The sequence below is a fragment of the Lagopus muta genome, chromosome 27 (genome assembly GCF_023343835.1).
Source record: "Lagopus muta isolate bLagMut1 chromosome 27, bLagMut1 primary, whole genome shotgun sequence".
In the NCBI taxonomy this organism is placed as follows: domain Eukaryota; kingdom Metazoa; phylum Chordata; class Aves; order Galliformes; family Phasianidae; genus Lagopus; species Lagopus muta.
In genome coordinates this window covers 3,740,751-3,765,669 of record NC_064459.1, presented here as the reverse complement: position 1 = coordinate 3,765,669, position 24,919 = coordinate 3,740,751, and the positions used below count along the sequence as shown (strand labels likewise).

Here is a 24,919-nt window from a genome sequence, read left to right as displayed (position 1 = left end):
GGACAGCAATGCCACCTGATGGGTGATCCTTGGTCCCGTGACCCCCCGTGATTCATGGGGGTGGCCCTGCTGGGTTTCTCCAGGGCATTCAAAAGGGGAACTGCTAATTTCTGGTCATTAATTAATGGTGGCACCCAAATCACACCCAAACGGGAGCTTCCCCATTGGAATCGTAATTCCAGGTCACAGCAAATCTGAAGGGTCCCACTGGAATCCAGCCCAAATCGCACCCAACCTGGGGTCCCACTGGAATCCAGCCCCACATCTCACCCAACCTGGGGTCCCATTGGAATCCTGCCCCATATCGCACCCAACCTGGGCTCCCATTGGAATCCTGCCCCATATCGCACCCAACCTGGGGGTCCCATTGGAATCCCACCCCATATCGCACCCAACCTGGGCTCCCATTGGAATCCTGCCCCATATCGCACCCAACCTGGGCTCCCATTGGAATCCTGCCCCATATCGCACCCAACCTGGGCTCCCATTGGAATCCTGCCCCATATCGCACCCAACCTGGGCTCCCATTGGAATCTCGCCCCAAATCGCACCCAACCTGGGGTCTCACCAGAAGCTGGGGCACAATGGGACCCCCCCAACCTCCCCCCTGCCCCCTCCTCAACCCCCCCACCCAACCCCCCCCCAATTCCCCCCAATGGCGGGGGTCCCGGGAGCTCTCCGAGGTGCTGAATCCACCCCGCAGCCCTCGGGTTGGGGAGGCGGAGCGGCGCTGCCTCAGCTCCGGCGCTATGGGTTCTGCCCGGATGCCAAGAGTGGGGCAGAAACTTGCAGGCTCTCCTCCCCACAACCCTTGGGATGTGCTGCAGATGTCGATCTGTAGGTCACAGAGTAGTAAACATTGTGGCTGATGGGGAAATGTCACCTACCCTGCTCCTACCCCCGGGCATGACTGTACCGGGGCCGCAACGCCTGCTCTTCTCGTGGTGTGGAGAAGGGCAACAAATCACCGCAGACGGGTGGGTGTCGGGGGGGTGTTTGGTGAAGGGCTCATCAGATTTCTCGGGTTTTGTTTGTGAGCAGTGAGGTCTCACGGGCAGGATGAGGTGCTGCAGTTTGCAGAGTCCTCCTGGCTGTCAGGGACACTCAGAGCCCAGATGGGCGCCGGGTGATTTCAGCCCTGCTGTCATTTCGGGAGGAGGAGGAGAGACTTTCTCTGCTGCTGTTGGGTGTGGGAAATCTTCCTCTGGGGCCAAACTCTGCCCCTGACCCACAGCACCTCGGGGCACAGCCGCGTCCCTCCCAGCACGAGGGTTTTCCTGCTCTGCCTTTGTCAGCCGCACGCCCTCCTCCTCCAGCAATGCCCGCAAACACGCTGATGTGGAAGTGAGGCCCACGTTCCCTCACTCCTCCCCTCGGGACGTGGGGTGGTGGCACCGGGACGGGGCTGCTCCCTCGGGATGCTCCGATGGCCCATTGGGCTCAGCTCCTCCCCATGTGCTGAGCAGTGGGGGAGGACGGAGGGATGGGGCACTGCGGGATGGGGGGGATCTGTGGGAGCCCTTCTGTGCCTCGGTTTCCCCGTGGCGATGGGGAGCAGCGGCTTCGTGCAGCAGGGATCCAAGTGGGACCACTGGCAGCGCACAGCTGAGGGCGGCCCGAACCTCTGGGCCATCCCCAGAGCCTGGAGGACTTTGCTGTTGTCATGCAGAGATCAGCAGGGGAACAATAAGAAGATGGACAAAAAAACGAGCTGTGGGTCCGGAGTGCGGAGCAGCACCGAGGGGCCGGGGCTGAGGGGCTGTGGGTCGCACTTGTGGGGCCGCAGAGCTTCGGTCCTGACGCCGTGGGGCGAGCAGAGAGCTTGGATTTGTGGCCACGGCCCCCAGCATCGCTTCTCTCCATCCGAGACCGGAGGAGCGGGCCCACAGAGCTCCCTGGGGACACACGTTGTGTAAATATCCCTCATTATTGCTAATTAATAAAAGCCTCGTGCCGGATCTGATCCACGTGCTCCTCCTGGCAGCGGCACACGGGGGGGAGGCGGCCCCACGCACACTTTCCCCCACGGCTCCAGAAGCCCAACATTCCTGCACGGCTCCTCCTGCCTCTCCCAGCCCCAGCGCGGCTCTGCAGTGGCAGCGCTGCCATCCTCCCCACGCCGCCCCACGTGAGGCCCTGCAGGATGGGGGCTTCCAGCAGCCCTCGATGCAGGCAGTACTGGGTGTCCCCACGTCACATCTTCCCCCAATGGGGCGCCCCTGTCCTGACCCACATCCCTGGGGGAGCGGCGAGCCTGGCTGCGCAGCGTGCTTGAGGAGCGGCCCGGAGCCGCAGGTTGGGCCATTATGTAGCGCGAGATAGCGCTAATTAATTGGCAGGTTGATACAGTTGTGCACTGAGATCACTGTCAGCTGATGCTGATCCCTTGTGCAAGTGCTGGCGCTGGGGGAGCCCTGCTCTGCTCCCACAAATGCGGGCTGCACCCGTCCTGCCCCTCTGCCCCATTGCGGGCTGTGTGTGTGTGCATCCCACTGCTCCCCTGTGTCCATTGCCCCTAAATCTGCGTTTTCACCCATCAGATGTGGGATGGAGAGCGGCTCCTTCCTGCCCTCCTTCGTGGGATGGAAGCCCTCCCTCAGCTGGGAGAATCATGAAGCTCACAAAAGGCCTCCAAGGCCCCCAAGCCTGACCCCAACCCATCCCCAGCGAGCCCCCATTCGCTCTGGGACGGGGCTGGTGGAGGAGCCCCAGCTGTGCCCACAGCGTCACCAAGGGCTCCTCGAGTGCCACCTCCCCCCCCCACCCCAACAGGGGTCCCGTGGCACCGCAGCACCGCCGCCTCCTTTTGGCTCTGCCATGGGATCTCGCTGCCCCAGCGCCGCTTTCTCCCCCCCCATCAGAAGGGGAACAAGAGAAAAGCCGCAGCAGTGGAAAGTTGGGCTGACAAACACAAACAAAACTTCCTCTGGATGCTAAAAATGACAGCAGAGACAGAAAGGAGAGAAAAAAAAAGGCGCTATCGGTGGCAATAGCGGAGCGCAGCTATTTCGGGGCCGGCTGTTCCATTGCAGCGCTGGGGTTGTGGCTGCCACTTCCCCAGGGATGTGACGTATTTCCTTTCCATCGCAAACTGATTTAGAAGCAAAACTTTCTACATTTAGGCGGCGAGAGGCTCAGCTTCTCTTTTCTCTCTCTTGCACCAGCGGTGAGTGAATGGAAGGGGGGACGAAGGGGTGCGGCCAACGCAGGGTGACTGCATGCAGCTTCCTTTTTTTTTTCTTTCTTTCTTTCTAATTGAGCCCCAAAGTGAGCAAACAAATCGCCGTTCATATTTTCCACGCTGCGACGCCTCGTGAGCGACCCAGCGAGAGTCTGTGGTCAGAGGCAGGCAGTGCTGCTGGCCCATGGCGCTGCGGTGTCACCGTGGGTCGCCCTCACTCGTGTCCTCATTCCTTCCGCTTCCATCCGTGCCCCCATCCTCATTCATTCCTATCCCCATCGCATTCCACTCTTATCCCATCCCAGCCCCATCCGTGTTTCCATCTCCCTTGCATTCCATTCTCATCCCGTCCTCATTCTTGTTCTCATCCCCATCCCCATCCTCATCCACCTCCATCCCAACCTTATCCCCATCCCACCTCCTTCCCCACTCCATCCCCATCCCATCCTCGTCCCACCCTTATCTCCACCCCATCTCCATCCCTGCTCCATCCCCATCCCAATCCCAACCCATCCCATCTCCATCCCGTCCACACAAATATGCCATCCTCATCCCCATCCATCCCCATCTTCACCTCATCCCCACCCCCATCCATCTCCACTCCATCCCCATCCCCAATGACTTTCCCACCCCCGACCCACCACAATGGGGCCATCCCATCCCATCCCCATCCCATCCCATCCCATCCCATCCCATCCCATCCCATCCCATCCCATCCCACCCTTCCCATTCCCCCTCCAATCCCCCCCCCATCCCATCCCCATCCCCATCCCAATGTCTTCCACCCCACTGTGTGGCCGCCCCCCTCAGGGCTCCCCACCCCCACACGCACAGACTGCAGACCCACTGATTTCCCACCCCATTTCCACCTCCCCAAGGGCCCAGAAGGACGGTGACCATTTCCCATCACATTTCCTCTCCCCTCCACCACCAGGAACAGCCGTGGAGTTGCAGTGAGCAGCGTGCATCCCCCCCTGCAGCGCTGCATGGCCTGCAGCACATGATTCAGCCCCACTGGGTAAACAGCCTCTTCCTGCTGCAGGGAAAGTCCCGGCCGCATCGGAGCCCTGTGGGGTGGAAGCTGCTCTCGCTGCTCTCGATGGGTTTGGGACGGGTTTGGGGTGAGATGCAGCACCTGGAGCTCGGCTGCGTCCTCTGACTGCTGCCCAGTGCCTCAGTTTCCCCACTCAGGCTCACGCTCCCACGCTGGGTTTGCTCCAAGCTCTGTGCCATGGGGGCATGAAATCAGCGAGGGCAGTCTGCGAGGAGAAAACCCGACTCTCGGGATGAAAGCCTAATTAAAGAGCTAATTACAGGGGAGGTCCGGCTGCGCGGCCGGCAGGCAGAGCTCTTCTGATTTACAGCTTTAATTTCGGTTTTGCTTTCCAAGAGAAGAGCAGGGATGGAGCCGCAGCAGCTCCCGCACTGCATCCCAGTGCCACCGCCAGGTGACACCGGGGCTGGATGCAAAAACCCGACAAACGTCCGTGGGTTCAATTCAGCAAACAGCAAAGCTTCGAGGGGGGGCACCTTTGGGGTGCACTGAGAGCCCCACAGCGGAGCTGCGCAGCGGGATTTGGGGCTCGGAGGAGGCTGGGAGCGCTGTGGGGTCTGAGCCCCTCTAATCCTCGTGGTGTTTGGTGAGGAATTGCGTCGAGGCCACGGGGGAACCGAGCCGAAAACGCTCCACGAAGTTGTGCAGCGACCAGGAGCCTGGGGGAGAGAGCAGAAGGGTGAGCGGGGCGGCATCCTGCAGCTGAGTGCAGCGCGACCGCATCCTGCAAACGGCTCTGCACCGCCTGCAGGGGCCGGGCAGCGCTGCACCCTGCTGCGAGCCGCCCCTGGGCGGGGGGGGGCAGAGGATGGGGACCCCCCTCCACCCCCACTGCTTCCTGCTGACCTTTGGGGCAGAGCTGCCCACGGCTTCCTCTGAGCCCACCCTGGAAATCCCCAGCGTGGGCATCCAAGGGGACGCCAAAGGACACCCAAGGGGGCATCCAAAAGGACACCCAAAGGGTCACCAAAGAGACACCAAAGGGACACCAAAGGGGGCACCAAAGGGACATCCAAAAAAGACACCCAAAGGGTCACCAAGGGGGCACCCAGGGGGGCATCCAAAGTGACACCCAAAGGGTCACCAAAGAGACACCAAAGGGACACCAAAGGGGGCACCAAAGGGACATCCAAAAAAGACACCCAAAGGATCACCAAGGGGGCACCCAGGGGGGCATCCAAAGTGACACCCAAAGGGACACCAAAGGGACACCAAAGGGAAACCAAAGGGACACCCAAAGAGGCACCTAAAGGGACACCCAAGGGACCCAGCCGTGGTGTCACGGTGCGGGAACAGCCCCACTGATGTTCTGATGACCCCTCCCATGTGCCCCCACCTCCTGCCGTGCTCTGTGCCCCTCGTGGGACCGGATGTGGAGCTGCTGCTGTGCCCAGGATGGAGACAAGCGCCTCCAACCCCTAAAGATCTCCCTTAGAAAGGATGGAGAAAGGATGGGAACCTCTCACGTCAGGATCTGAATCCGTCCCCCCGCTCATCCCCCTGAGCACGGGCTCGGGGTCTCCCAGGGGTCCCGGAGCCGATCCTCCTGTCCCCAACTCTGTGGGTGCCTTTCATCCACGGGATGAAAGCCCCCACAAAGCCCAAGCGGAGCGCGGCGGGGCCCCGCGGGACGGGGCGAGAGCGAGACACGGCTGCTCCCCCCTCCCCGGAGTGCCGGCAGCCCTAATTAATGTTTATGGATCCTCCCGAGAGGCGCGGATGAAAGCGGCCGGGACGAGGCTGCGTTATTACAGGGCTGCGCGCAGCGGCCCCGCACAGCGGGCTGAGGGTTTTTCCTGACCTACTTTCCTACCTGCGCTCGTGCTGCTCTCACCTCTCCCTGTGGCTCCGTCCCGAAGGAAACCCCCAGGCAAACGCGGATGTGTCGGGGGCTTCCCCAGGTGGCTCCCAGCCCCGCATCCCCCCCCCCCCCCCCCCCCCCCCCCCAAACACGGCGATGTGGGGCAGCCCCAAACCGCGGGGCAGCGCAGCCACCCCTCCCGCGGCTATGGGGCGTCCACAAAGGGCACCTCTGTGCCCATGGGCCCCAACGGCTCCGTGAGTCAGTGGGGCTGGGAGAGGAGGTTGTGGGGTCACCGTCTCCCCCCCCCATGCCTGAACAATGAGGCGTTTCATCCACACTTTGGTCCACTTTCAAACTCGTTTCCTGCAGGATTATATCATCGCTGGAGGAGGAGGAGGAGAGGAGGAGGAGGAGGAGGAGTGCACACAGGGGAAACTGAGGCACGGGGAGCGGGCACGGCTCTGCCAACCCCTCCAGACCCACAGCCTGAGGGTAGGGGGACATATGGGGCTGTTTTCTGTCCGCCCTCCGTACCCCTCTGCCCTACGTCGGACCCCCACCCCGCAGCACGTGGGGGCCGTCATTAATCAGCCCCATCGCACAGCTCTGCTGAGATTAATGATGGCCCAACGGAGGTGGGCGTGCGGCCGCTGCCCGCTTTTATCCCCATTAACCAACACTCGGAGACTTCGGCCGGGGCCGCACGCTCGCCATCATCATCCTCACAGCAGCCTTCCTCGCTTCCCAGCCCCGAAGCCCAGCCCGGCATCGCCCCGCTGCGCTCAGCTCCTGCTTTCCTCGCCTGCTCCCTCTCCCTTCCAGCACCGGTCCGACCCGAATTTCTGGCTGGGCGGATCGAGGTCGGCTCATGAATCATTGCCCGATGTGAATCCGGACCCGTAAGGGGAGGAAGGCGGCACAGCGTGTCAGTGCCCCAACCCCAAACCGCGCCACCTTCATCGGTGACACCTGCGGGAGGCAGCGACCCGCGGGCGCAGCGCGACGGGCAAAAGCGGCGCCTCCATCCCTCGTGGGACGTGCGAGGGGTCTCTGTGCAAAGCGCTGCCCAAGGGAGTGGGGGGGAAACGGGGAGAAGTGCCCCAAATCAGCTCTGAGGCTGCAGTCGGGTGGGTTTTCCTCCCCCGGCCGGGCTGGATGCTGAATTCCCCAACGGGACGCGGGGGATTTCCTAAGGTCGGGCAGCGCTGCGGACGGAGAGCTGCGGGCTCTGCCGCTCCGACGGGCGGCTCGGAGGTTCTGCAGCCCACAGAACTGTTATCTGCCATCCGCTCGCAGCGCAGAGGCGGCCGCCACCCCGCGGGGCCGCAGCTGAGCGCTGCCGGGTGCGGAACCGCCGCTGCACCGCTGGGCCCGGAGGGGGAGAGGGGTGGGGGGGGGGGGGGACGGAGCCGCTTCAAGAAGCGGAGTTCGGTGGGAGCGGACTCTAAAAGGGGGAAACTGAGGCCTGGGGAAGGAGGAGACGCTTTGGGGTCGCAGCGCTGCGGGGCTCCGTCGGCAGGGAGGGATGGGGGCGCCCGGAGGGATCTGGGGCTGGGGGGGAGACACGGCAGGATCCATTCCCAGCTTCCCCCCACGCAATAGAAACCGTTTTGCTTCAGAGCATCCCTGGAAAAACCGCTCCCAAAGGGGCGGTGCGGGGACGCCGCCGCTCCCCCGGCTCTACCCGCGGCCCCCACCCCCAACCCGGCACCGAAACGCCCCTCCGCACAGCGCCAACCCCTTCGGCCCGCAGCGGGTCACGGCCCCTCAGCCCCCCAGCCCTCCTTCGAGCCCCAGCGGAGAAGAACCGACGGACCCCCCCGCCTTCCCACCCGCCCACCCCGCGCTGTTCCCCCGTCGCTCTCCGCGTCCCGGCGCTCGGAGCGCGGCTCGGGGAGGTCAGCTCGGGGCGCAGTGCCCTCTTCTGGAAGCTGCGGCCCCACCGCATCTCCCGCAACGGCGGGTCCCACCGCCCCAATGGGTGCACGTGGAGTTGGTGGGGAGGAAGGGCTGATGGAGGTGACGCTCTTTCGGAGAGGGGGGGAGGGGGGGGGGCTTCTGCTTTTTCCCGGAGTGGATTCGAGCATAAAGCGACAGAGGACAGACGGACGGCACCAGGCTGGCCAGGACGGGGGGCTGGGTGGGCTCAGGGTTAGGGGTGATGCTGGGGTGACAGCGGGTGATGCCAGCTCTGATGGAGGGAGCGGTGCTGCAAACAGGGTGACGAGAGGGGATTCATTTGGGGATGGGAAGCCTGAAGAGGGCTTTGTGGGACGGCCTGAGCATCCCAGCTTGTGAGAGGCCGCAGGACGGATGGACGCAGAGCAGCTCTGCCAGGATCAGACCTTCCCCTCCTCATTGCTGGGGGCTGAGTGCTGTGCTGGATGAGTCTCTGCCTCATCCATCCTCATCAAACCCTGCAGGCACCAGCAGCCCTTCCCGGCTCTTTTAGGACCCTCTCCCTACCCGCTGGGAATACATAAGGCTGTGACACAGCAGCCAAAAGGTCAAATCCAGCCTTCAGCCCTTCAGACTCAGAGCTAATGAGCCAGGAAAGCGAACTGAGGGGCAGAACGACCCGCAGAGAGCCGCGCATGGGAGCTTTTCCCTGTGAGCCCATCCCCACCTCGTGTCCCTGCTCCGGCTGGGAGTTGGCCGGCGTTGTGTCACAGCCCTTGGAGCAATCCCTGTGCCACATCTCCAGCTCTGATCCCTATCGGAGTGACGAAACTCCCACTGTCGGTTGGTTGGGGACGTGCGGGTGAGGTCTGAGCCCAATTCCACGGCCGCTGAGCCGCCCCCCTTTGTCCCCATCCGCTATTTGGTGACCCCCACCCAGCTCAGGGCCGTCCCACCCCATCGCCCCAAGCTCATCCCGAGAGCAGCCCTGCATGGGCCTCCCCACGCTGCAAACTCAGGATGGACGGACGGATGCGGCACCCAAAGCGATGCCCCGGGGCACGGCTGCTCCTCACCCGCAGAGATGCGCTCCTCAGGACCCAGGGTGATGCGTTCGCCCTCGGGCTGCTCATACAGGCGCAGCTGGTAGCGGTGGTACCCACTGCGGGGCGGCGGCGTGGGGCGGGCGTATTCTGTGGGTGCAAAGGGAGACGGGGGGATGAGCGGCGCCCCGCTGCAAGCATCGCCCTCTGCCCCACTCAGGCTCCCGTTTGGGAGGGCTGGGGCGGATGCCCGCGGTGTTGGGGTCGTTTCCTCCCTTTTCATGTCCCCACTGCACCCCATGGGAGCCCTGCACGTCTGCCCAGATGTGGCTGCGTGCCACCAGCCGCACTGCTGGGCTCCGCATGGGTGGCACACAGGGGTGTGATGCAGGCAGGCCGGGGGCTCCCCACCCCCGCTCTCCCCCTCTCCCCCCTCGCTGTGACCCCCCCAGGGACGCGTCCCTCTGGGCTCTAAGCTGCGCGGCTGCCTCTCAGCCTGACTTGAACCCAAACTCTTTGTTCGTGCCACATCACAGAGGCGGTTGGGATTCACCCACTTTTATCTTCAGTTTTTCCTTCTGACTGTTCCCTCCCCCCCACCCAGAACCCCCACCTCCCCCTTTTCTTTGCTCTTACAGGAGCCACGTTTACCTCTAGAAAAAGAACAACACCAAAGCAGCGTCTCAGCCAACCCGTTGTTTCCATAGGGCACCATATCACCCCACAGCCCCCCCAGCGCATCCCCCCAGCTGGGGTTGGCACTCACCTGTCAGCACGCGCCCTCTGAGCTCCCCTGTCCTCAGCTCTGTGCCCTGAAACCACACAGAGAGGAGGTGAGATGCTGCTGAGCCCACAGTGGGACGGAGCCACCCGAATTTCAACCCGATTGTGTTTTATTTCTGGGGGGTGAGGTGCCATTTTCAGCATTTTTCTCACCAAATCCACCAGCGAGCCAACATCAACATCTCCTATGTAACACCCTCAGCATTTGGGCAGGGGGTGATGCCCCCTGCCATGGGGGTGGGGTTATGGGGACATCACTGCACTCTGGTCCTGTTGATTCCCCCCCCCCCCCCCTCGACCCCCACTTCCCACCGCCGCTTCCAGCTCTCATAAATCCTCCCTGACGGCACCCGTTATTCCAGTCCTGCCCACACAAAAGCTGCTGCCAGCTCTGCTCCGTCCTGACCTGCCCTGGGAGTTATTACCCAAAAAATCCAACCCCCAACAACCAACCCTGAACCAGAGGCACCGAATAACTGCGAGCAGAAGTGCACGTGGGGAGCATGGCGGGCGCTTGGGGATCAAAGCTTCGCCCTGCTGCGGGAGGGAAGGAAAACGCTGCGCACTGAGTCATGGCGCCGAGGTGTGCGGCACAGCGGTTCACCTGGGTGCCAAAGGCCGCTGGTCCCCACGTCCCAGCAGCCAGAACCAAAGGGATCCCATCAGCAGGGAGATCTGGGGCGGCTTGGGGCGCCTGGGCTTACGGGGGTTGAGGGAGGGGCTGCCAGGGGTCCGCAGGGGATCCCGCGGCTGCTCTCCGTGCCCAGATGTGCGACGCAGCGCATCCAGATGTGCGACGGCCCGTCCAGATGCGTGCCCCCGCTCCATCCAGATGTGCACCAAGGCGCGTGGCCCCACTCCGCCCCGCTGTGTCTGTGCTGCATGCAGACCTGCACCAACCCGTGTCCCCACTGCAGCCAGGTGTGCAGCCACTCGTGTGCAGCAGCTCCGTCCGGGTGCGCAGCAATGCACGGCGCTGCTCCACCCAGCTGTGCACCAACAGATGTTCCTGCTCCGTCCAGATGTGCACCAGCACGTATTCTCCCACCCTGTCCATCTGCACGCCCCCCATCCCTCCCAGCTGTGCCGCCGCCCCCCAGAGCTCTCCAACCCCAGCACCGCCTCCACTTCTCCCATCCCATCCGGCCCGGATCCCTGGGCCGCGCCGCTCCGTGCGGCACTGAGCTGCTATTCCTGGCTTTGCCGTGGGCTCCTGGGGAGCGGCCGCGCTCCTCCCTGCTCCCCCACCTGCTCACACTGTGGGTTCTGCTCACCCCAAACACAGCGCGTTCCCGTTCGCCCCGGGGATGGGAGAGTCAAAGGATAAAGCTCGTCTTAAGAGGAGAGAGCAGGAAGAGGGCGGCAGGAAGAGTAGGGACTGGCACGATGAGAGCTGCCTTTTTTTCATAGGTGGTAAACAGCTCCTGTGAAGGGAAGGGAGCAAGCTGGGAGGGGGGAGATGCCCTGAGCCATAGGAGGGGATTGTGGGGTCAGCGCAAAGCGCCCTCACCTCATCCCCCCACCACGAGCCCAGCTAATGGATGCTGCTGAGCTGCTGCATTTATTAATGCCCTTTTACGAGAGCATTAGCAGTCCCTAATGACACCATTTGTGCCTTTTCCCTCTCTCTTCCCCCCGCCGAGGACGCGCGTTTCCATCCTCCATCCACAGCCGTGTCAAACAGCGCTGATGTGCACAGACTGCCCTCAGATGCGGTGCCACAAACCTCCGTGCCCCCATTCCCTCACCGCAAAGAGTGGAGAAAATGATTCCCCCCTTCCCAACGCCGTTCTGTGGCCGTGCCCTGATTCCCCCCTGTGCCGCCTGTGCTGGGGCGGGGAGGAGAAATAAATACAAATAAATTAAGACGGCGGTGAGTCACGTTTTGTTTTCCTCTTGGTCTCCTATCTGTATCTATACGCACATATCTGCTCCCTCTGCTCCCCCTCTGAACGATCCCATGGAGAGCAGGGGGAAGGGCAGGGTGGTGAGCGCAGCGCTTCGTCCGGGTGAGGACGGGATGGAAAGTGGGTGTGGGAATCGGCGCCGCAGCTGGAGGGGATCCAGGACAAACAGGCGGCGGATGGGACCACAGCTGTGGGGCTGCGGTGCTGCCCTGGGGACCCCCTGCGAGCGGAGGGGGCTCAAACACAGCGGTGATTTTTGTTGTGGGTCCGTTTGACCGCGGCCCTGTGTGGAAATGCCCCCGCTCGGAGGTTTTCCTGGTGGAAAAAAAAACCCACCAGCAGAATGGGATCGCGCTCACCTCAACCCCCAGCCTCGTTCAGCCCTGAGATGGCCAAGGAGAGCACGGAGGAGAGCAAGGGAAACTCTCCATCCCATTACTCCTGCATGGAGAAATCCTTTGGGGAGAGGGATGGACGCAGATATCCCCCAGCGCCCCAAACCCCAGTGCTTCCAGCTCAGCTCAAGCACCAAAACCGACTGCTGTTACCCCAGTGCTGTTCCATGTCGCTTCCCAGCGGCACCACCACCATTCCTCAGCAGAGCCTCCATTTCTCGATGGGATTTCATTTTGCGATGGCACCAGCGCCGCTCCTCAGTGGGGCTCCCTAATTCCTCCCTGGGACACCACCTCTCAGTGGGGCCACCATCATTTCTCAGTGGGGCCACCAAAAAGATGCCGCCGCCGTGGCTGCCCACCCTCACCACAAAAATGAGCCGGCGCTCGTTGGGCCCCCCAGGAATATCCTCATGGATCCCCGGTGGATCAAGGGGTCCCAGTGCCCACCTCGTGTCCCCAGCAGAGCCACAGGGCTGGGACTTGGCTCCAGCCAGCATCTCTTTGGGTTTATGGGATCAGCACCCAAAGGATTTGTCCCAGTTGCTTTTAGGACCATGAGGCGCTGACTGCTGCTGTTTTCTTCTAGAAAAGAAGAAAATGGGGAAAGCCACCATAAAAATATATTAAAAAATAAACATCAGGCATGGGTGTAATTCAAATGAATGCTCGTCTGATACGCCCTAATGCCCCGGGGAGGGACGGGCTGTGGGGTAATTAAGCAAGCAAAATAAACACAAATCACCCCGGTGTTGGGCTCTTTGCAAAATGCTTTATCTTGGAGTGGGGAGAAAGCACTGCACTGCCCCAGCTCTGCTCCTCAGGGACGGCTGCTCTGCAGGGCTGGGGAGAGGGCAGAGCTCTGCCGGCCCCCAGGAACGGAGCTGTGGGGGGAAGAGCCACGATCAGAGCCCTGAGATTCCAGTGCGGGGAATGAGCTCAGAGCGGCCACGAAAAGGGCTGGGGAGCGGATCTCAGGAGTGGAAAACTCATCGGCTCCGCGTCCGTGCGGCTTTAAGATCAGCTGGCTTTTCCAGCAGCACATTTCCGGAGGATTGTTGGAGAAACACCAAATTCTGCCTAATTCAGGCACTTAAAGGACCGGAGCCCGATTTTGTGCGGAACCCACACCGACACCCTGCCCTGCGGTGGGACGGGGGGAGGACGCAGCCGTGGGGACACGGCGGGTTTGGGGACACGGGGACGTCTGCTCGGTGTGCACAGCACCAGCACGTCCCTGGCCGTGGGGCACAGCACGGAGCCCAGCTGCAGGCACGTGTACCAGAATGCCACCCGCGTGCCGTGCTCCATCCCCACGGCAGATCCGGGCTCTGGGGCCACGCAGAACCCCATTCTGCTGCAGATTTTTAGGGTGATGACCTCAACGTTGCTCTTTTTGAGGTGCAGGGATGCTGCACCCCGTCCCAACCCTGGGGCAGGGGGGGAATGCGGCCCCGCGTGCCCCAAAACCTCTCCTACACGTTTTCCTTCTGTCTGATCCCCATCCCAGCACCTTCCTGGGCACGGGGGCGGATCAAAGCCCGCGCGTGCCAACACTACGACTGCTCTGGGCCAACTTGGCTATTTTGGAATCCCTAATCTGATGGGAGCAGTGGGGAATCTGATGGAAGCAATGGGGAATGTGATGGGAGAAATGGAGAATCTGATGGGAGAAATGGGATGGGAGAAATGGGGATTCAGACGGGAGCAGTGGGGAGTTGTGTGGGAGCAAAGGGGGTTCAGATGGGAGCGCTGGAGAATTGTAGGGGAGCAGTGGGGATTCAGATAGGAGAAACTGAGAATCTGATGGGAGCAATGGGATGGGAGAAATGGGGAATTGAATGGAATCAGCGGGGAGCCAGATGGGAATGGTGGGGAATCGAACAGAAGCAAGGGGGAATCTGATGGGAGCAATGGGGAATTGGATGGGAGCAGTGGGAAAGTGGACAGAATCAGTGGGGAATTGATGGGGGCAGCAGGGAATTGGAGAGGAGCAGTGGGAAATCAGACGGAATCTTTGGGGAACTGGAGGGGAGCGGTGGGGAGCTGAACAGAATCAATGGGGAATCAGACGAGAATGATGAGGGAAGAGCACGGGGGTGGGGTTTTGCTTTTTCTTTCTGTTATTCTTTCTATTATTTCATCTTCTTCTTGCTGGCCAAAAGCTCTCCCCTGCACATCTGGGGATGAGGAGCTGCCCGGCCCCCGCAGTGCATCCGGGTGCCGCGGGCTCAGCCTTGCGGCCGCTTCCTGACAACAACTCTTGGCAGCGGGCGGAGGGAGAGTCCGGCCCGGCCCTGGGGATGCAGCGAATTTGGACAGGAAACGCCTCAAATTGGAGCGCTTCCCTCTGCTCGTTCTTCTGTGTTTTGCGAGGAGGGGGGGCTCCTCGCAGGAGGGGAGGCTTGGGGCGTTGCTCGGCGAGTTTTCGCCTTGGTTCGGGCGCTGAGAAAAAGCCACGCGCGCGTTTGGCTCCAACTTTCTGACGCCGAGCATCCTCTGCTCCCCAGGGATGCAGGGCCGTGGGGTTCTGCAGTGCTGGGGCCGCCCCATCCCGAGGATGAGGGGTTAACAGCACCGCGGTTACAGCTGCAGGGAGGCTGCCAAGCCGCCGTGCCACAGACTTCCCTTTTGTCCATAAAAGTCCACCGGATCCCAGATCCCACGGGGCGCACGGGGCGCGGAAGGAGGGGGGGCGGCCGCCCCACCTGGGGCGCATGCGATGTTTGTGCAACGCCCTGCGCTCCTCCCCCACCCAAAAAAACACCCGAAAAACACCCACAGGTGGGGCTGGGGGACGCGGGGTGGTGCCTTGAGGCGGTGGGTCGGATGGGCCTTCAGCAGGGACGGAGGGAGGGGCGGCACGGGGACGACCCCGACCCCACAATCCTTATGTCTGTGCAGCCCAACTCAGATCCTCGCTGCTGGCTCCGAGCTCGCAGCTGTATCAGTTACAGCAGAGATGAGATGTCATCACAGCGAGGCTTGCATCAGAAGCATCTTGCAATGCAAAAAGCCAAATTTTTACAGTAGAGGTGCGCACACACACACGGAGCGAGCGAGCCTGGGTAATTAACTTAATAGGTTTCTTACAGAATGCCCCGTGAGTGATGCTCAACATATTCAAGTGTTGACAAGACGGCGCTGAACCCGACGCCTACACCATGGGCAAGCCAGGCAGCGAGCGCAGACACACCTTCATTGTCTGAAACTTGTAGTAAAACTCGGAGCGCGTTGTGAAACGCGGCTGCACAGATGGGTGCCCGTAACCCTTCTGCTGCCAGAATCTTCCTCTGGGGAAGATTTGGGGTGATAACTGAAGGAAAATCCCGGCGTCTCGGCGGGTTCTGCCCAGGGAAGCGGCGCTGGGAGCCTCTTTTCTATAAAAGGTGTCTTTGGTTGAGCTTTGTGCGGTGCAAGGAAGAAGAAATGTGGCACTTGGGGTCGTGGCTTGGTGCGCAGTGGGGAGGGGACAACGGTTGGCCTGATGGGCTCAGATGCCACTTCCAGCTTCAGCGGTTGTGTGATCCTAAGGGCAGGTTTGGCTCCAACTTTTTGATGCTGAGCATCCTCTGCTCCCCAGGGATGCAGGGCCGTGGGGTTCTGCAGTGCTGGGCTGGTGATGGGTTGGGGTTGGACTCGATAATCTTGGAGGTCTTCCCCAATTCTGATCCTATGGACTCCATGGGGGTGGGTCAGCGGTTGGCTTGATGACCTTGGTGGTCTTTTCTAACCTCAGTGATTGAATGATTCTGTGCAAATGGTGGTGATGGGTCGGTGGCTGGCGGCCTTGGAGGCTTTCCCCAACCTCAGTGCTTCTACAAAAGCAGTTGGCAGCAACGCAGCGCCGTGGTCTGAGCTCCTGCAGGCACAGAAAAATTAAAAAAGAAAAAAACAGAAGGGAAAAAAGAAAAAGGGAAAACGATCCATGGAGGAGAGATCTGTGGGGAAACCAGTTTGGATGGCGATGTGTTGTAAGAGGCAGCAGAGATCCATCTCCCGGAGACTTGGGGTGGGATCTTGAGTCAGGGAAGTTGCCCAAGAGAGGGTGGTCTTTCCCTACAGGTTTCACCGGCTTGGGCAAGCGTTGTGCCAGCGGCGGGGACCCGCGTTGTACAACGCGTGGAGCAATCGCCACCACTGTCATCACTGCGCTGATGAGCCCTGAAACCCGTCGGCGTCCCCTCTATCGTGGGGCTGCCTCAGCTCTGCAGCCACCGGGCTGCACGGTGCCCAACGCGCGGGGCCCCGGCGCGCAGGAATCAGGGATTTAGCTGGGAGTTAGCTGCGTATTGTTGAGGAATTAAAGGTTTACCTGCACGTTGCAGATGGAGGCTTAGAGGTTTTACAACCGCTGTAGATTTACAGCTTGCAGAAATTTCGACACAGGTTGGTTTGCCCCCGGCAAGGAGGATTTTGGCTGTGGTCACCCTGATGAAATGCGTGCAGGTGGGAACAGTGGCGAGGACCGAGTCCCACTCGTGCTGTGGCCGTGTCTCCAACCAACCCCGAGCCATGGGGAGAGACCTTTGTCCATGGAGAGGGCCCACTGGGGCTGCCAAGGAGCACAATCCAACCCCAGCACGAGCCTTAGGTCAAAGCACGCTTTCCCCAAAGCTTTCAAGGGTGAAAGCCCACCAGGATGCAAGAAAAACGCATCCCAAAGCTTCATAAAGCCAACATCGCTCTTGGCCCGCCGTCACCCCGGCAACGCGTGGAGGGGGAACGCACCCTGCTGCAAAACTCTCTGCAGCAGCGGGGCCGGGCAGAGGAGCTGTGCAATGCCCAGCCCGGGGCAGCAGGCTCACCCACGCCCTGGGAGCAGGCAGCTCCTCTTGCAGCGATGCGGGCGGATAAGCCCTTGCGCAAGGCGATGGGTGCGCAGAGGATGCGCGGCGGGAGCAGACTTGCTTGGGATCGGGGCTGCCGGCGACACGGGGATGGATGCACAGCCCTATAGGGGCTGCTTGGACGGACAGACGGAGCCAGGCGCCTGTCTGCACAGGCTGAGTGGTTTCCATGATCTCAATCAGCGCTGAGTTCACGCCTGTGCCCGGCGTGCGGAGCGGGGAAAACAATCGATCCTGCCCCACAAATGTGGTCATGCAAAATCATTGCTGGCCCCAGATGAAACGGAGGGCAGACAGAAACCGCTCCTCAAATCATTCAGAGTCCTCACTGCTGTGGGATGCAGCATCCCCACAGACCTCCACTGCTGGCTTTAGCCCCGGTTTGCACACTTCTCCCCCTTTGCAACGCATCACCAAGCGTGGAGCGTTTCAGGCCACGTCCCCTGCTCCGTCCCCCCGCTCTGTGACTGCCCACCCCCTGTCCCAGCTGCTTCCCACTCCTTTGGTACAAGGAGGTGCAAAATAAGTTGTTGTTCGTGATGGGGCCAGTGATTATTAATAATAATGCAGCTCTCCATGCTCCAGTTTCCCAGCGCGCTGGCAGTGTGCCACCTGGGCCCGGTGATTTAGTGCAACTTAATTATTCCCAGCGTTTCATCACCTCTTGTTTTTGATGTCTGTGTCTCCACCAGTGCCTCACCTTCGTGACTAAGAGAGCCAGGGAAAAAGGGAGAGAAAAGGGGAAAAACCCTGAGCTGGGGGAGGGGGAGGTGAGGCCAAGGGGCACCTATGGGGACACCAGCGGTGCCCTTTGCACTATGGGCACACCAAGCAGGGCACAAACCGATAAGGGATGGACCAGTGCATCCCTTCCACTGAAACCTCTTTGCTCAGCTAAGCGCCACCCCACTGCAAATAGCGATGCCTCCCCTCTCCTATCGTATTTTCCATCCGTTTCCATCCCTATCGCATTGTGAGGTGTGCTGGCAAAGTGGGTGGCTGTCAGTACCCACATCATAAAGGTGCAAAGTGCTCGTTCTGTGTGTTCAGGCACTGAGGTGGTGTCAGGGCTGGAGATGAGGGACCTCACTGCGCTGGTGGGGACCAGGTCTTGTCCCCAGCCCCATGGCAACACCCTGCCCGTGTCACTGTCCTCGTGCATGGCAAGGGACTGGGAGCAATGGGATGCAGAGCTGCGAGGCAAGGCCAGGGTGCAAGGTTAGGAGGTAGGGATGGGGTCCAGGATTGGGGTGTAGCACTGGGATGCAAGGCTGAGCTTCAGGATGGGGTGATGCCTGAGTTGCAAGGTTGGGATGCAGCACGGCGGTGCGGTTTTGGGATGCAGAATTGGGACGTGGGATGGGATGATGCCAGGAACGCAGAGTTGGGATGTAGCACTGGGATTCAGGAGAGGCCAGGATGTGGGACCAGGGTACAAAGATAGGAAGGAGCAACGGGATGCAGAGCTGGGCGACAGGGCCAGGATGAAAGGTGAGGACGTAGCACTGGGAGGTGGGGGCAGCATGCAGAATTAGGGTACAGGGTTGGGATGCAGAGCTGGGATGCAGGACAGGAAGTTGTCTGGGATGTATGACCGGGATGCAGAACGAGACGATGGCTGGGTTGTGATGTTGGGGTGTAGCACCGGGGTGCAGGGTTGGGATGCAGGATGGGTTGCAGGGTTAGGATGAAAAGTTGGGATGCAGGATTGGGATCTGAGCTGGGATGATGCCTGGAATGAAGGATTTGGATGTAACCCTGGGACTGGGAGTCAGGATGGGACGATGCCTGGATGCAGGGTTAAGCTATAGGGTTGGGATGCGGGTTTGGGGTAAACAGTTGGGGTGCAGGATGAGATGAAGGCTGGGATGCAGGATTGGGAAGTAATGCTGGCCTGCAGGATAGGATGCACAGTGGGACAAAGAGTTGAGGGGCAGGCTTGGGATGAAGGATGGGATGATGCCTAGGCTACAGCACAAGACGTTATCTGGGGTTCAGGGCTGGGATGATGCCTGGGATGCGGGTTGGGATCAGGGTTGGGATGCAGGGCTGGGATTCAGGATGGGATGCAGGTTGGGATGCAGGGTTGGGATGCAGGATTGGGAAGCAAGATGGGATGCAGGGTTGGGAAGCAGGATTGGGAAGCAGGAAGGGATGCAGGGTTGAGATGCAAGTTGGGATGCAGAATAGGATGCAGAATGGGATGCAGGCTGGGATGCAGGCTGGGATGCAGGTTGGGATGCAGGTTGGGATGCAGGCTGGGATGCAGGCTGGGATGCAGGTTGGGATGCAGACTGGGATGCAGACTGGGATGCAGGCTGGGATGCAGGTTGGGATGCAGGCTGGGATGCAGGTTGGGATGCAGGTTGGGATGCAGGTTGGGATGCAGAATAGGATGCAGGTTGGGATGCAGGCTGGGATGCAGGTTGGGATGCAGGTTGGGATGCAGGCTGGGATGCAGGTTGGGATGCAGGTTGGGATGCAGGTTGGGATGCAGATTGGGATGCAGGTTGGGATGCAGAATGGGATGCAGAATGGGATGCAGAATGGGATGCAGGTTGGGATGCAGGTTGGGATGCAGAATGGGATGCAGAATGGGATGCAGGCTGGGATGCAGGTTGGGATGCAGGCTGGGATGCAGGTTGGGATGCAGGCTGGGATGCAGGTTGGGATGCAGGCTGGGATGCAGAATGGGATGCAGGTTGGGATGCAGGTTGGGATGCAGAATGGGATGCAGGTTGGGATGCAGATTGGGATGCAGGTTGGGATGCAGAATGGGATGCAGAATGGGATGCAGGTTGGGATGCAGGCTGGGATGCAGGTTGGGATGCAGGTTGGGATGCAGGCTGGGATGCAGGCTGGGATGCAGGTTGGGATGCAGGCTGGGATGCAGGTTGGGATGTAGGTTGGGATGCAGGCTGGGATGCAGGCTGGGATGCAGATTGGGATGCAGGTTGGGATGCAGGTTGGGATGCAGGTTGGGATGCAGGCTGGGATGCAGAATGGGATGCAGATTGGGATGCAGGTTGGGATGCAGGTTGGGATGCAGATTGGGATGCAGGATTGGGATGCAGGATGGGATGCAGGCTGGGATGCAGGCTGGGATGCAGGTTGGGATGCAGGTTGGGATGCAGGCTGGGATGCAGGTTGGGATGCAGGCTGGGATGCAGGCTGGGATGCAGATTGGGATGCAGGTTGGGATGCAGGCTGGGATGCAGATTGGGATGCAGGTTGGGATGCAGGCTGGGATGCAGGCTGGGATGCAGATTGGGATGCAGAATGGGATGCAGGTTGGGATGCAGGCTGGGATGCAGGCTGGGATGCAGATTGGGATGCAGATTGGGATGCAGAATGGGATGCAGGTTGGGATGCAGGCTGGGATGCAGGCTGGGATGCAGGCTGGGATGCAGATTGGGATGCAGAATGGGATGCAGGCTGGGATGCAGGCTGGGATGCAGGTTGGGATGCAGGCTGGGATGCAGGCTGGGATGCAGGTTGGGATGCAGGCTGGGATGCAGGTTGGGATGCAGGTTGGGATGCAGATTGGGATGCAGAATGGGATGCAGGTTGGGATGCAGGTTGGGATGCAGGCTGGGATTCATGTTGGGATGCAGATTGGGATGCAGGCTGGGATGCAGGCTGGGATGCAGTTGGGATGCAGGTTGGGATGCAGGCTGGGATGCTCACACCAGCAGAGCAGAGGCAGCTCAGCAGCTCCCACCCCACACAGCAGCTTCAGGAACGCCTTGCCCACTGCAGAGCTCGGCGCCGAGCGGCTCAGCATCCTGGGGAGCAGAAGGGAAGCCCAGACTCCACTCCAGGCCATGCAAAACTCTGCAAAGAGCCAACAGGCTGGGGAGAGGGGGGACGAAAAAGCCAGAGATTTTCATGAAAAGGGAAGGAAAAAAAAAAAGAAAAAAAGGAAAAAAAAAAATGAAAACAGTATTTCCAGTATTTCCCTGTGTGCCTTTGGCCTGGCGCAGCCCTTCTGCTCGCTGCTCTGTTTATACATGATAGACAACTAATTAACATCCAAGCCTCTTGAAAGGTCTTTTCAGAGGTAATGTACTGACAGAGGATGTCAGTGAGGAGCAGTGATTTGTCTAAGCAGTGATCACATTGTTTCAGACTGAATGAGGTGAATATTAAACTGCTTTAAATGCGCTCTTCATAAAGCACTAATTACATACTCCTGGGGGAGTACGGGCAAGGAATACTAAACAGCAGAAAAGTCAACAGTGCTTTTTATAGTACGTTGCTGGGTTCGGTGTTTTTCTGTCTTTCTTTCTCCGCGCGCTCGCTCTCTCTCTCCCTTTTACTGTACAATCGCAGCACGCTGAAGAATACACATTTATAGCACAATGGTTCACGTCTAATTATATGGCAATCATTAGTTTTAACCTGGGTGCATTATATTCCCTTTGATATATTGTGCCCCCTGGCATCTCTTCGCACAGAAGTCTTCCAATGGCATTTACTCCCCACCCGTGGAAAATAAAAAAAAAAGTGCTTTTTTTTCTCCCATCATTAGCATTTGCTTATGATTTTTTATTTTTCTTTTCCCCTAAACAAAATTGGCAGCAATAAAAGGGGCAAAGAGGGGAGGAGGAGAAATCCGCTTCATCAGAATAGGAATCTGTTCCCTCCCTCGTGGAACGGCGCACTTTGTTATTGCCAAGGTAACCCGGCCGGGTGTTGGAGAGGAAAGGAAGCGCAGGATGGGGCAGGCAGGAATTCCTGCAGATCCTGCAGCAGCCCTGGTCCAGGTTGTCCCACAGAGGGACGATGGGGGCCACCAGCCCCATCCGTGGCTTTGGTGCTGAGGGTAGCGAGCGGATCGTGGAATACGGGCCATGCACAGCGGGAATGGAGCAGAGGCAGGGCAGGGTGGGATTGCTAGGCTCAGGGCACGGCAGGGATGCTCAGATGCACGGGGTACCAACCACACACACGGGATACAAATAAATACATAGGAAGCTACAAATCAAACCCTTTGCTTGTAAACCCAATGCACAGAGTGTGGCTCAGACCAGCAGGCTTTGGTCTGGTGCACGGGGTGCATCTCAGCACTGCTGAGCACGAGGGTTTTGTCTCAAATGCAGGGCGCGTGGTCAGCTGGATGGAGCAGGATGTGAGCAGTGAGATACGGCTTGAATGCACGGGTTTGGGTTCAGACACCTGTGGTGTGGCTCAAAGATTTGGGGTTTGGCTCAAAGATTTGGGGTTTGGCTCAGAGACACAAGAGCATGGCTCAGAGAAATGGAATATGGCTCAAAGATTTGGGGTACTGCTCAAAGGCATGGAATGTGGCTCAGAGACAGGGAGTATGGCTCAAAGATTTGGGGTATATCTCAAAGACACGGAATGTGGCTCAGAGATATGGAATATGGCTAAGAGACATGGAGCATGGCTCAAAGACATGGAATATGGCTCAGAGATTTGGGGTATGGCTCAAAGGCATGGAATGTGGCTCAGAGACATGGGATGTGGCTCAGAGACATGGGGTATGGCTCAAAGTTTTGGGGTATGGCTCATAGACACGGAATATGGCTCAGAGATACGGAATGTGGCTCAAAGATTTGGAGTACGTCTCAGAGACATGGAGTATGGCTCAAAGACATGGAATATGGCTCAGAGACACAGAGCATGGCTCAGAGACATGAAATACAGCTCAAAGATTTGGGATATATATCAGAGACACGGAATATGGCTCAGAGACATGGAATATGGCCCAAAGTTTTGGGGTATGGCTCAAAGACATGGAATATGGCTCAGAGACATGGGGTATGGCTCAAAGATTTGGGATATATATCAGAGACATGGAATATGGCTCAAAGACATGGAATATGGCTCAGAGACACAGAGCATGGCTCAGAGACATGAAATACGGCTCAAAGATTTGGGGTATGGCTCAAAGATTTGGGATATGTATCAGAGACACGGAATATGGCCCAAAGTTTTGGGGTATGGCTCAAAGATTTGAGGTATGTCTCAGAGACACAGAATATGGCTCAGAGACATGGAGTGTGGCTCAAAGACGTGGGGTACGACTCAGAGACGTGGGGTACGACTCAGAGACACGGAGCATGGCTCAGAGACACAAGAGTCATCTTTACAGAGCGTGGAGCACAAGGTTTGGGAACTGAACCCATTGAGAACAGCCCCAAGCCCCCGAATTTGGCTCAGCACCTCCCAGAGCCCACAGGTTGGCACAGTGAGGCCGAGACCAGGCGCTGCCTTCCTTGGAGGTGCAAACTTCTTTGCAAAGGAGGAGCCAGGCAGCCCTTAGATATCTTTTTTTTTTTCCTTTAAAGAACATGAAAGAATCTGATAATTACTTCTATCTACCACCCAACTGTACTAATTACCAACCTATTTCTTCACAGTATGACAGACACAGGCTCTCCAAAACACATAGAGATAAATTAGCACTAATTGGTTTTCCTCTGGCTGTTTGAATTAGTATTTAAAGCTCCAATTACAAAGCAGAATAATTACTATTAATGTCCTGTCGCAGTACAAAAGGCAGATATCTCGCGAACAAGTCCAGGTGTATTATTACACTGATTACTGAATATTTAACCTGGCTCATTAAGACAAAGACTTGGGGAAACTTGGGGGGAAAAAAAAGAAAAAGGAAAGAAAATGGGGCTGCAGGGCTCAGAATCGGGGGCTGATGCTTCCCCCAAAGAGCGGGGAGTTGGGTAACGATTGGCACCCATTTCATTACCTGGGTAGGGTGAGGTGCGGGCGGCCCAGCAGTGCCCTCTGCTGCCACCCACCTGGGGACACCACAGGGGACAACACACAGGACCCCACAGCTCACCCCACAGCTCCCCGAGTGTTGGATGGACGCTCAGATCCAAGATCCTGTAGTGCTCCCATAGGATTTGGGCAAGGTTGGTGCCTTGGTGCCACCACCATCCCACCAATGGGATTTGGTGAAGGATCTGCCCTCAGTGCCACCATCATCCCTATGGGGCCACCAATGGGATTTGGTGAAGGATCTGCCCTCAGTGCCACCACCATCCCTATGGGGCCACCAATGGGATTTGGTGAAGGATCTGCCCTCAGTGCCACCACCATCCCTATGGGGTCACCAATGGGATTTGGTGAAGGATCTGCCCTCAGTGCCACCACCATCCCTATGGGGCCACCAATGGGATTTGGTGAAGGATCTGCCCTCAGTGCCACCACCATCCCTATGGGGTCACCAATGGGATTTGGTGAAGGATCTGCCCTCAGTGCCACCATCCCTATGGGGCCACCAATGGGATTTGGTGAAGGATCTGCCCTCAGTGCCACCATCATCCCACCAATGGGATTTGGTGAAGGATCTGCCCTCAGTGCCAACATCCCTATGGGGCCACAAAAGGGACTTTGTGTGGCACCCCTGGGGCCACCACTGCAGCTGGGTACCTCCAAGCTCCCAGAGCCCTGAGCACCAGGGTGCGGAGCGATAGGGGGAGGACAGGGAGGGATTTCTTTTTGGGAGATCAGGTGGGAGGCGTGCGGGGATGCCAGCTGGCGATGGGCTGTATTTCTACTGACAAGGCTTTACCCTGTAGGTGTGAGGAATTCCAATTAAATATTCAGCCTATTTGTCTGTGTGTGGGAGAGGGTTTGCTGTGCAGGAGGAAAGCCTCACATTCAGCTCCGTAGTGAACCATTAAGAGAGAAATTAGCTCAGTTCATCAAGGGAAGCCAGCGGAGGGTTTTCCTCGCTCTCCTACCTTGTTCCAGCTTTCGTTTGGAAGCAGAAGGGGAAAAACAAGGCTGCGGTTTGCAGGAGGAGAAAAAAAAGTCCTTTTTTAGGCTGCATCCCCAGCTCGTCCCAATGAGCGATCGATGCATTGGGAGAGGGGTTGGGGGGGGCGGGGGGCATGGTGCTCGATGGTTTTAATTGCTCTCACATTTACCGGCCACCTCCTTAATGAGTCGTTTGCAAGGTGCTAATTAATCGCCTCCAACCAAAAGCCTTTGCCTCGGGATGATCTTTTGAA

At 59.0% G+C, this 24,919-nt stretch overlaps 1 protein-coding gene and 1 long non-coding RNA gene across 3 annotated transcripts in view; one reads left to right on the top strand and one right to left on the bottom strand.

Moving 5' to 3' along the window:
• Positions 1-4,532: 4,532 nt before the first annotated feature.
• Positions 4,533-24,919, bottom strand: part of PEBP4 (phosphatidylethanolamine binding protein 4) — a 54,375-nt gene continuing 33,988 nt past the window's right edge. Inside the window, exons 4-6 of one of the 2 annotated variants that reach the window (XM_048928175.1) lie at positions 9,748-9,793; positions 9,015-9,131; positions 4,533-4,894 (exon numbers count right to left, since the gene is read on the bottom strand). In XM_048928175.1, the coding sequence (XP_048784132.1) occupies positions 4,803-4,894; positions 9,015-9,131; positions 9,748-9,793 (255 nt within the window). In that variant the 3' untranslated portion in view covers positions 4,533-4,802. Of the gene's footprint in view, positions 4,895-7,900; positions 9,132-9,747; positions 9,794-24,919 lie in introns of those variants that run through there. The other variant, XM_048928176.1, reaches the window with a different exon arrangement.
• Positions 19,525-20,383, top strand: LOC125685250 (uncharacterized). The gene is made up of 3 exons (XR_007373403.1): positions 19,525-19,581; positions 20,015-20,062; positions 20,135-20,383. It is a non-coding gene; the product is annotated as an uncharacterized LOC125685250 (long non-coding RNA).